The 12,112-nt window shown below is 45.4% G+C and overlaps 1 protein-coding gene across 1 annotated transcript in view; it reads left to right on the top strand.

Moving 5' to 3' along the window:
• Positions 1-528: 528 nt before the first annotated feature.
• LOC122735415 (cysteine and histidine-rich protein 1-like) overlaps positions 529-12,112 on the top strand; it is a 51,292-nt gene continuing 39,708 nt past the window's right edge. The window contains 3 exon segments of the mRNA XM_043976957.1: positions 529-860; positions 862-952; positions 954-1,190. Coding sequence (XP_043832892.1) covers positions 820-860; positions 862-952; positions 954-1,190 — 369 coding nt within the window. The 5' untranslated portion in view covers positions 529-819.

Genomic DNA, 12,112 nt, shown 5'->3' with positions numbered 1-12,112 from the left:
TGGGGAAACAAACCCAAACGTTTGAGAAGCATGCTACGCTACCGGCCTAGGACATCGCCGAGAATAGAGCCCGGGCTGCTTAGGAGCCTCACCTCCAGCATCTGGAAAGTCGGCACAATCCCTTTCTTCTTAAACAGGCCTCTAGCCCGGGGAGTGGAAAACTGTGGGAAGCCAACAACTCTTTACCCCCAGGGTCTCAGAATAGGGGAAGGAAAACTTTTCAGTCCTCGGCCTTCCAGCTCCTTCTAGGTCTCTTCTAGTCTTCTAGCTCTTCATTGGTCCCCACCCCCTCGGGCCCTGCCTCTTCCTGTCCTCTGAGGTAGGGCGGGGCAGGGCCCGGGAGAAAGGGAGAGGGTGGGGTCTATGAGGTTCCCTCCTCCTCGCGCCGATTGGCCACTACAGGACCTCCAGCTCCAGGCCTCGATTAGCCCCCCCCCACCCGCCCCCCTTTCCCCTCCCCCTCCCAAGCGGTGCGCTGATTGGCCGGAATTACCGGGGTCACGTGACGGGCGTCGCCACCACCGCCTCCGCGGGGGGTGGGGGGCGGGTGGGGGAGCGAGCAGTGAAAAACAAAGATGGCGGCCTCGCCGGGTTTGGTGTCTGCATCTGGGTCTACGTCAGCGATTGAGGCGGCGGCGACGGCGGCGGCAGTTTCGAGGAGACGCGCAGGCGGCCGGGCCTGCTGAGGCGGCGGCGGCGGCGGCGCAGCGGCGGCAGCGGCAGCGGCAGGAGCGCGCGGTGCCCCTAACCCCCTCCCCCTCGGGCGGCGGCGGCGGCGGCAGCAGCAGCGACGGGAGCGCGCCCGGCGGCCGCGGCGGGATGTCCGGGACTGAGGAGGCTGGGGGCCCGGCGGCGGCAGCGGGGGATCGCAGGTTCCGGAGCCGGGCCCCCGGGCGCTTCCGCCATGGGCCGTGTCGTGTCCGTACTGGGGGAGGCGGCTGGGCCCGGGCTCCCCAGACGAGGCGGGCCTGCCCGCGGGCCGCCCGCTGCCACTACCCGAGGCCGGCGGCGACCCAGATGCGCCGCCCAAGAAGCGGCTGCGGGCGGCCGAGGCGGAGGCGGCGGCGGCAGCGGCGGCCTCGGCAGCTACGGGTTCGGCGACCGCGGGGAGCGGGAAGCTGGAGGAGCGCCTCTACTCCGTGCTCTGCTGTACCGTCTGCCTGGATCTGCCTAAGGCCTCAGTCTACCAGGTACGGCCGGGGTCCCTTGCAGGGACCTCAGCCCCTCACCCCGGCTCTCCCCCTGCTTCCTTCGGGACTCCGGGCACAAGCACACACCAGAACCCTGACACCGTCCCCCGTCCCCCCTTATTGTTTTCCTTGCCTGTCTCCTAGTCTGTCTTCCAGCCCCCACTACTTTGGGGGATTCCCATACCCTCCTTCCTGCCTGGAAATACCTATACCGCCCATCTACTCGCCAATCCCCACCTTCAGGCATTGTCTTTGGGAACACCTTCACCTCCACTCCTCCCTATCTCCCCCAGTCTGGCTTTTCTTTATCTACTTAGTCTCCCCAGGTTGGACCCCGCCTTCCCCATCATCTGGCTAGGCCACCCTCTCCATATTCTCTTCCCTAGCTGCCCCAAACACACCCCCATTTCACCTTAGGCAACTTAATCTTCTCTTTTCCCTTTCTCCGTTCCACCCTCCCCCCTTTCTTCCTCAGCCTGGATTTCTTATGATTTTCCCATTTCTCCCTCCCCCCTTGATTGTTTTTTATTCTTTCCTCCATTCTGCACCCCACCCCCAGTCCTCCTCTTCTCTTAGTAGTCTGGTCTTCTTTCTCTTGTCCCCTTACAGGCTTCTACCTCCTGACTTCTACCATTTTTGGCACCCCTATCTTGGTCTTTCCATCATTTTTAGGAATCTTATAATATCCTTATTTTTTTTTCCATGGTCTGCTCTACCTCTACCCGTTGGGATTCTGATTCCCTTCTATCCCCTTATCTGATTTCCTGCAGTCCCCCGACCTCTCCCTTCCTTTCCTTGATCCTTATCAGCACCCTCTACTATCTTATCGTCTGTATTATGTCTTTCACCCCAACAAGCATTCATTAAACTACCCTCTATAAGGTCCTGATGATACAAAGAAAAACAGGATGAGGGGAGAAATTACGATGTAAATATAGATTAATAAATATAAAATAATTTCAGCATTGTTCCCCATATTGACTTTGTCACGTGCCACCCCAGTATCAATTTATTCCCTGAATAAACTATCGCGATACTCCAATTCCTACTCTAACTGTCTGCTTTTAAACACTTCTCTCCACTCCATTCCTTACTCTCTCTTTATACCTACTTCCTCAGTAAGTCAGCATCCCTTCCTCCCTCCAAACTTTGCTGACTCTTACTCATGTTAAGGCTTTTTCCCCTAACTCTTCCACTTGATTCACTCCTCTGTGTACTCCATCCAGCCTTCCTTTCTGTATTCTTCTCCCATCTTGTTCTTTAATATCCCTACTGCTTAATCCCTTTTTCCAGTGGGGAGATGCTCCCTCTACACCTGGGAGACATACTGTACACCACCTCCACCCCCATCTCTTAGTGGTGGGGTGGGGCTCTGTAAATGTAAATTCCTTATTGGGAAGGCTGGAAAGTGAAGCAGGACAGAAAAGCATCAAGTAAGGGTCCCTCTTCCCCTTAGGTCAGGGGAGACTATGCCTCTCCCCTTATCTAGTGTCCTCTGTCAGGTTGGTCCTCACCACCCTTGATCTTCCTGTTATTGTGCCAAACGTCCCTTGTGTGACCCTGTAGGGAGAAATAATGCAGCTCATTCACCCTGACCTCCACCCTTGGGGACAGGCATGTCTTTTCCCTCCATGTTTTTCCCTGCCTGATTCACACCGCCCCCCCCCTTTTCCCCAAGGTGGCTTCAGAATCCTTTCACCCAGAATCTATTAGACATTCTCTTGACCCCATTTTACCTTCCAGGCTTCTTACCCCAAGTTACAAAGTCAAAGGCTACCTCATAACACCTGATTGGTTCTTGGATTTATAGGCCTTTTTTTCTCTTCTAGCCAAATCCAGAGTGCCCAACCGAGGCTATCTCTTCCCGAAATCTAATTCCCTAATTCCCTTTCTCTTGTCTTCCAACCCCAACTATATTCCCAGCCTCCTGCTTCCTTTCCCCTGGATTGAGGAATGATAACTTTTCCCCTCTCCCTTCTCTCCTATTTTTCATTCATCCTCTACCTTCCTGGGACAAAACAAAGCAGCCAGATTTAAGTATGGCTCTGATAACGACATCTTCTCTATGCCTACTCTTTTTCCTCTCATAGACTAAGCTCAGTGCACTCTCACCAACCTTAGGGCAATTTGCCCACCCACTCCCATTTGCTGGAGATGGTGCTATCAAGCCTTAGAATCATATGTAGAGAAAAGGACTTTTGGTGGAAGCTAGGGGAATCTGAACACATCTCTTTTCTGGATGGAAAAATATTCATGTATTTATGTGTATCTTCAGCTCCTTAGGAAATAGACTGCTGATTTGGCTCACCTGAGATCTTAGTTAGGGAATACAGCATTTTCTCCACTCCATCCCCTTCTCTCCCTCAATCTGAAAAGCTCTGATTAGATCTGTAGGAATCAGGATTATAATCTGGAAACAGTGAACAGTATTTTGGCCTTGGAGGCTAAGGCTTCTTTTGAAGGTTTGGCTTGCACATGGTGGAAGTGAGATTGGGGGTTGACGGGAGAGGGGGAGATGCTCCTTTTCTTTCTTTTTTTTGTGGGGGTTAAGTGACTTGCCCAGGATAACACAGCTAGTAAGTGTCAAGTATCTGAGGCTGAATTTGAACTCAGGTCTTCTTGAATCCAGGGTTGGTGCTTTATCCACTGTGCCACCTAGCTGCCCCTAGTAAAGTCTTACTATTTTTCTTTTTCTAACAGTGGGCCTATTTTTGAAAGGTTGAGGCTTCTTGGAGACAGGAGGCTCAGGCAAGCATTTCTCCAATCTTAGTGCTAGGATCATGGTGAGACTTTCTGGGGTTTGAGATAATCATCGATCCTTTCTGTGATTATCAACATATTACTTCTCCCATCTAGGCTTTGATATAAATAAACCTGTGTGTGGTTCTTGCTGAATGTTACAGGCCTTCATTGTGCTGGCAGTGTTCTCCCCTAACCTCAGCAGCTGGCCTTATTTGAAGAAGACTTTGAAGCAGAACCTCATTTAAAAAAAAAAAAACATTGTAATGCAAGTTTTGGGGGGTGATTTAGGAGGGTCATTTCGAGATAGTAGGGCAGAAATAGGAAGAATTACAGAGAGGCTTTAGGGATCACCTCTATGGGGCTGAGCCAGCCATCAAAATGCAAAGGTCATTGCTGCAGTGACGTTACACTTTGCTGAGCTGGCCCTAAAAATATCCACCTGGTGTTTTAAGAGGATCCTTCTGTGATTGCCCTGTTTGGGGTGAGAGCAAGTCTGGGCAGCTTCCTCTTTCCTCAGGAGGGAAGGCCATGCTGGCTTTTCACAGCAGCCTTCATGGGGAAAAGCATAATTTGTGTTGACATAATTTGTGAAAAGCATAATAAGTTGTCTAGACACAGGCGAGTTGTGAGTGCTCTTAAAATGGCTACTAACGCTGAAAATAAGGTCTACCATGCTTTTCTTAATGATGCTTCCTTCTCCATGAAGCCCACTCAACCCATAAAGTGGGACTGGAGCTATAAGTAGTTCTGGAATGCTCTTCTGCAAAGGATACTGTAGAATTTCCAGAGAGATTGTCAGGTTTGTAGAAGAGCTAAACATGGGCTGTAACTCACCAAGCTGTAAGTTTGTTCACTGACAACATAGTCTGAAGCTTCTAGGCTGAGAGGTCTTGCTTGTTTAGATTTGACAGCATTGCCCTTAAGGAGGTAAAATGGGAAGAATAGTCCTGAAACAGTCCATGTACCCAGCTTGTTGCTTTTAAGGCTGAGGGGGCACGGACTTCAGGTCAGTGGTCTGTCCTTATAGACTCAGCTGGGTCCTTGACAAGTAGGCAGTTTGAGCAAGTGGCTAGCACCTCTTGGGTCAGACTGGTTAAAACCAGTCTGGCTTGTTTTTTTTTGTAGTATTGGTAACACTTAACTGGTGAGTCTACATTTAAACATTAAAAAATCCAGGACTATGCCAGCCTAACTGCTAGTACGGTTATTCTCTAGAGGCATATGACAGAGTTGGAGCATTGATATTTGCCCTTTTTTGTGCCTCCATAAACATCAGTGTCATTTTACCCATAATGTATGGTGGCCCCCTGCCTTGTAAATTTCTGAAGCTATGCATATTTTTGCTATAAGGTGGGTTTTGGCTCTTGAGATTCTTTACCTTAAGACCAATATATTAGGATGGTCCTGACCATCTCTTCTTTCTTAGTGTTGGAGTCACTTGAACAGCATGAACAAGGAGGCTGATCATTTCAGGACCTTAGAGGAGCTCCAAAGCTAGCCTTATTGTATTTGTACCACTTAGAGGTTTAGGATGACTAGAAGCCAAATTTTGTGCCAAATTTTGGAAATCTCATTTATTCACAAGGAAATACTGCCTTCAGAGGTCACTGGAGATTTGGGAATGAACAAGAAATGAGAGTTCTGTTTAATTTCAAGGGATTGTATTGCGGTGCACCTCAGTCTGCATATTATTTGCACACAGACGTGTTGTGTAATCCCAAATCAGGCAGTAAGGCTGGCCTGTGAATAGCAGGGCCTCGTGAATTGGGCCTCCCTTGGAAGGTGGCAAGTCCTGCCAAAGCTCAGGATGGTAAAAGCATGAGTTGTAAAGTGGGTTGGCATGAGTGTCCTCTGAGTAGCTAGTGTGGAGGATTTGTTTCAGGGGGTTACTAAACTAGATTCACAACTTCAGCTGACTGAGCCAGTGATTTGGGGGAATATATACTGCACATTAGACATACCAAACTAAATTCACATGACCTCTGTTTGCCTATGGTCTGAAGTGAGAGATCTTTATTCAGGGACACTCCAAGCGTCTTTGTTGTTTGTCCTTTGTTCTCAAAGAGGACCATGACATCAGGGTGGTGTCATGACTTGCACTGAATTGGATTTAAGTGAGAGAGGGCTGTGCAAAGTTACCAACCTCATTCTCCTCCAGAGCCATCTGGATACATCGGCAAAATGTTTATCAGGAGGACTGGAGATGGCCCTAGATATTTAAGGCAATTGAGATTAGTGACTTGCACAGGGTCACACAGCTAGTATTTGAGGTCAGATTTGAGCTCAGGTCTTCCCAACTTCAGGGCCAATGCTCTATCTGCTGTGCCACCTAGCTGCCCCTTACGCCAAGTGTCAAACTCAGATGGGCTGTTAGGAGTGGTAGGAAAGTAGGTCTTAATTAATCAAGGGGCATCAGGTAGATTGGTTAGAGTCAGAGGCAAAGACCAATGCAACTGACTGTTGCTCTGGACCTATGTTTTGGACACTGAGTCATCAGTTTTAGAAACCATTTAATGAGTCTGGTACGGATTGACTGGGGCCACTCTGGACTCTGCCTAGAGTGGTTGACTAAGTGAGATACATTCTGGGGGCCATGTGTATTTTGTTCTCAGTACCACTGATACCCCTAAAGTAAGTAGTACTATATAGTAGAAAAAAACCAGTGGATTTGGAGTAGAGGACCTAGGTTCAAATCCTGTTTCTCTCACTTATCTGTTTAACCTGGGGCAAATAATATAATTTAGAGAAGTTTAATTTCCTCTTGTTTAAAATGAGGAAGTTGTATTAGATGACTTCCAAGGTCCTTTCCAACTCTAAGTCTTATGATATAAGACATAAATAAGTCTTATGATAAAGTTTTCTCTCTTCAGCTCTTAGCCCTTTACTTTTTTTTTTTTTTGGTGAGGCAATGGGGGTTAAGTGACTTGCCTAGGGTCACACAGCTAGTAAGTGTTAAGTGTCTGAGGCCAGATTTGAACTCAGCTACTTCTGAATCCAGGGCCAGTGCTTTATCCACTGCGCCACCTAGTTGCCCCTGCTCTTAGCCCTTTAAGTCTTTTTTTTTTTTTTTTTTTTTGGCAGGGCAATGAGGGTTAAGTCTCTTGCCCAGGGTCACACAGCCAGTAAGTGTCAAGTGTCTGAGGCCGGATTTGAACTCAGGTAGTCCTGTATCCTGGGCCGGTGCTTTATCCACTGTGCCACCCAGCTGCCCCAACCCTTTAAGTCTTAATCTCGGTTTTTCAAATAGTCAGCCTGGATGATAAGGATGTGACCACTAATCCTGTAACAAACACTTTTTAAGCTCCCGCTTTGTACAAAGTAAGGGCAGCTAGATGACAGTGGATAGAATGCTGGGCCTCATCTTCCTGAGTTCGAATGTGGCCTCAGACACTTCCTAGTTGTGTGACCCTGGGGAAGTCACTTTACTCTGTTTGCCTTAGTTTTTTTTTTTTTTTTTTTTTTGCGGGGCAATGGGGGGGTTAAGTGACTTGCCCAGGGTCACACAGCTAGTAAGTGTCAAGTGTCTGAGGCCGGATTTGAACTCAGGTACTCCTGAATCCAGGGCTGATGCTTTATCCACTGCGCCACCTAGCTGCCCCCTGCCTTAGTTTCTTCATCTGTAAAATGAGCTGGAGAAGGAAATGGCAAACCACTCCAGTAGCTTTGCCAAGTAATGGGGTCATGAAGAGTTGGACACAACTGGAAAATGACTAAACAAATTGTACAAAGTATTTGTCTAGGAAGACAGTAACCTATGAACGTAGCTAGTATGTTTACTTGGAGTCAAGTGCTGCAATTTTCAGGAAAGCCAGGCCAAGCCAGGCCATACATAGTGCTATGTCTTGATAGAGCTCCAGCCATTAGATGGTACAGGTGATCACACCCCTACCATTAGGGCAGCTACCATCTTACTTGTGGTAGGAGACACCTACACATTTTAAATAATTGCTTCTGTTTGTATTTTTTTTTTTTGCAAGGCAGTGGGGGTTAAGTGACTTGCCCAGGGTCACACAGCTATTAAGTGTCAAGTGTCTGAGGCCAGATTTGAACTCAGGTACTCCTGAATCGAGGGCTGGTGCTTTATCCACTGCGCCACCTAGCTGCCCCTTCTGTTTGTATTTTAACTCTTCAAAGTACTGTCCTGCACATTATTTCATTCTCACAAATGCACTGTAAAAGTGGTTTGTGTGACAGTTGGCATCATCCTTATCATACAGATGAAAGAGCTGTGTGATACTCAGTAAAATTAATTCATTTGACCTGAAAGAGGCTGTGACTTACCCAAGTCGAAAGGACTTTTCACGGGATCTTTCAGTGATCTGTTCCATCTCAATTCAAGAAGCATTTAAAACAAATTATTTTAAACTTAACTCTCAATAAAATGAGCATTTCCATATACAAAGTAGAAAAGAACAGGATTGTTCACAATTTACTTTTTCTTTTAATCAATATAATAAATTTAAAATGGAGCTTTCAAAGTCCTGTTTGTGTTTCCTTCTGGCCTTTCTTTTTTTCCTCTGCATTCTTAAAAATTGCTTCAATGATCCTCTTTACTTTTTCTTTTTTTTTGTAACCCTACTGCTATCCATCTCCCCCTTACCACTTCCTTCCATTGAAGAAAATAATAATTATAGCTACCTATAACAATAAAATAATAACTGACACAATGACTATAGTACTTTAAAATTTGGAAAGCACTTTACAAATATCTCTTTTATCACAACAATCCTATGAAGTAGGTGCTATTACTGTGTCCCCATTTTACAGATGAGGAAACTGAGGCAGACAGATTTAAGTTTAAGTGACTTGCCTAAGGTCATGCAGCTAGTAAGTATCTGAGGATGGATTTAAACTTGGGTCTTTCTGACTCCAGATCCAGGGCTCTGTCCAGTATATCACCTGGCTGCCATTGGGAGGAAAAAGGAAAAAAAAGACTCCTTCAACAAACATTTAGCAAGGACCTGCTTTATACAGAAGTGGTGCTGGAGAAGATGAAAAACACTAACTTAAACCTGGTTCCTGATTCTCATGGAATTTGTCGTTTTGTATATGACACATAATAGATATAACTATAAAATCCAGTAATATAAGAGAGGTGAATGCACTCCACGAAGGTAGGAATGTCATTATTGAGTTGGTGGGAACCTAAGAAGACTTCACAGAGTAGGTAACATTTGACCTGGACTTCAGAGAATAGGTAGGATTTCAACAGATGGAAGGTTGAAATTCCAGGCATAGGAACAGTGTGAGCAAAGGCTTGCAGGCAAGAAAGTATAGTGCATGCAAAGGGACCAGCAAGTAGTCCAGCTTGACTAGAGCACAGAGTACATAGGAGAGAGAGGATAGAAAGACAGTGTATTGCCATATAATGGAAGGCCTTGGATGCCAGGCTGAGGCTTTAAAAATTTTGACACCTAGGCAATAGAGAGTTTTGAGTAGAGGACTAGCATAAACAAATATGCATAAGGAAGATTAGTTTGGCCACAGGTGAAGAGAGGAGTAGAAGCCAAATTTCCCCAAAGCCACTAAAAGATAGCCTGAAAAGATATACCTGAAAAGATGTGCCCATCCCTGCAATACAAGCTGGGTTATTTGTGTGTGCCCTGTCCTTTACATTTAGTCATCGTTGTCATAGACCTCACTTTATCTAGGGAATTAAGTATGGGATTGTCAGATCTATTAGAAACTGAAAAAGCCAGTTAGAATGGTTAAGATAAGTTCTCTCACCATCCAGACCCTCCTGGTATTTATCTGGAATGCTATAGTCATCTGGAATTTCCTTGCATATTCTTCAGGGGGAGCTTTAAATGGAGTTGAACCAAGGATTATTGGCAAATTTATTTTTTAAAAAATCGAGTACAAGATTAGGCAGATGTAAAGTTGCTATTCTTCCCGGAAAGGTGGAAATAGTCAGATCACACAATCTTCCCAGGGAAAAAGAGGCTCCTTACACTCCCTAAGGAATTACTAGGTTACCTTCTTCTGCCTGTTTGGTCTTCTTTCCAAATGCATATGTTCACATGATTTCATGTAAATTTTTTAAAAAGTCATGTATATTTTTATTTATAGTTTTGAGTTCCAATTTTTATCCCTCTTTCCCCTCCCTTAAGCAATCAGATATGGGTTATACATGTACAATTATGTAAAACGTTACCATATTAGTAATTTTGTACAAAAAGACTTGAATAAAAGAAAAAATGAAAGAAAATGAAAAATAGCATGCTTCAGTCTGTGTTCCAACAATATCAGTTCTTTCTTTGGAGGTGGATAGTATATTTTGCCAATAGTCCTTTGGGACTGTCTTGGATCATTGTATTGTTGAGAATAGTTGTCATTCACAGTTCTTCATCAAACAATATTGCTGTTTCTGTGCACAGTGTTCTCTTGGTTCTGCTTCATGTAAAATTCATTCATGTAAAATTCACATAAAGAAATTAAAAACTTCAAAGCTGGGACTTGGCCCAAAGCATCTTCTTTAATCACATTTGGTTCTATTAAATCACTGTCAGAAATAGTGGTAGAGGGGCAGCTAGATGGCACAGTGGATAAAGCACCGGCCCTGGATTCAGAAGGACCTGAGTTCAAATCCAGCCTCAGACACTTGATACTTACTAGCTGTGTGACCCTGGGCAAGAAACTTAACCCCCATTGCCCCACAGAAATAAATAAAAATAGAAATAGTGGTATACCCAGTGAGGGTGTTCTGCTTTGACAGTTTACATGTGGATGTTTTTTTGTTTGTTTTTTGGGGGCAGTGAGGGTTAAGTGACTTTCCCAAGGTCACACAGCTAGTAAGTGTCAAGTGTCTGAGGCTGGATTTTACCTCAGGTCTTCCTGAATCCAGGGCTGGTGTTTTATCCACTGCGCCATCTAGCTGCCCCCATGGGTGTTTTTAAAAATACTCCTGTCCACCTATTAGTTGATCCATATTTCTATTTGTACAACTGGAAGGTTAGAGCTAAGTATGGTATCTTTTTAGAAATACCAGATAAGCCCAGTACAAATTGACTAGCTTTTTTGGTTTAATCATAGGAGACAAAGGTTGAAGATTAGTTTGTTTTTACCAAACTTAAGGAAATCTGAAGATGTGTTCATTGTAACCCTCTATAGGACCCCACCCTGAGTTACTTTAGAGAAATTATACTAACTGGAGACACCTAGCCACACTTCCTTCAGAAAATGAATACCACTTTCTGTAGTATACTGACCATGCATTGTTATTGTTGTAGACCATAGTCAACTCATTCTCATTTCCCTCTCATACCCAAATTGAACAGTAAACTTTCCCGCTAGTCGAAGGAAAGTAGAATGCTATCTGCTTGATCCAACCCATAGCTAGTGACTAGTGGCAAACTTGATAGTCTCTCCTCTTGAGGACAGGTTAGCTAGTCTTTTTTTTTTCTTTTCTTTTTTTTGCAAGGCAGTGAAAGTTAAGTGACTTGCCCAGGGTCACACAGCTAATAAGTGTCAAGTGTTTGAGGCTGGATTTGAACTCGGGTCCTCCTGAATCCAGGGCCGGTGCTTTATCCATTGTTCCACCTAGTTGCCCCCAAGGTTAGCTAGTCTTAATTTTCATTTTGTGGATGAGGCTTCTTTACCTCTCTAAGGTAAAGATCACACAGGTAGTTAAATAGCAGAATCTGAATCTGAATCCAGTGCTCTCTCTCTCTCTCTGCCACCTAGCTGCCCCATCACTCTTAATACCTTTGATAACCCTACTTCATTCAGCACCTGTTTACTCTGTACTCATCATGTAGAAGATGCCGCCTAGGTTATAATAACTTCCTGGAATGCATAGTATACTATGAGATACAGTCCCTAGACTTAGAAAGTTCATTCTATCTGGGACTCCATTCTGGCCAGATTTGGGCATAGAATATTTGGGCTCAGCCCCTTCTCAGGTAGTTACAGGGATCTAAATGGGCCAGACCTGTGTGCTGGGGGAAATAAGATAGTTCTTTGTATTTAGCAATCTTCCTAAAACATCAGGGTACTGGGGCAGCTAGGTGGTGCAGTGGATAGAGCACTGGGCCTGGATTTAGGAGGACCTGAGTTCAAATCCAGCCTCAGACACTTAATACTTACTAGTTGTGTGACCCTGGGCAAGTCACTTAACCCCAGTTGCCTCACCAAAAAAACCCCAAACCATCAGGGTACTGAAGTGTGAGCAGTATGTGTAC

Source organism: Dromiciops gliroides, chromosome 1, assembly GCF_019393635.1.
Source record: "Dromiciops gliroides isolate mDroGli1 chromosome 1, mDroGli1.pri, whole genome shotgun sequence".
NCBI lineage: Eukaryota > Metazoa > Chordata > Mammalia > Microbiotheria > Microbiotheriidae > Dromiciops > Dromiciops gliroides.
The sequence above is the reverse complement of the archived record's forward strand: the minus strand, read 5'-3'. Positions and strand labels throughout refer to the sequence as shown.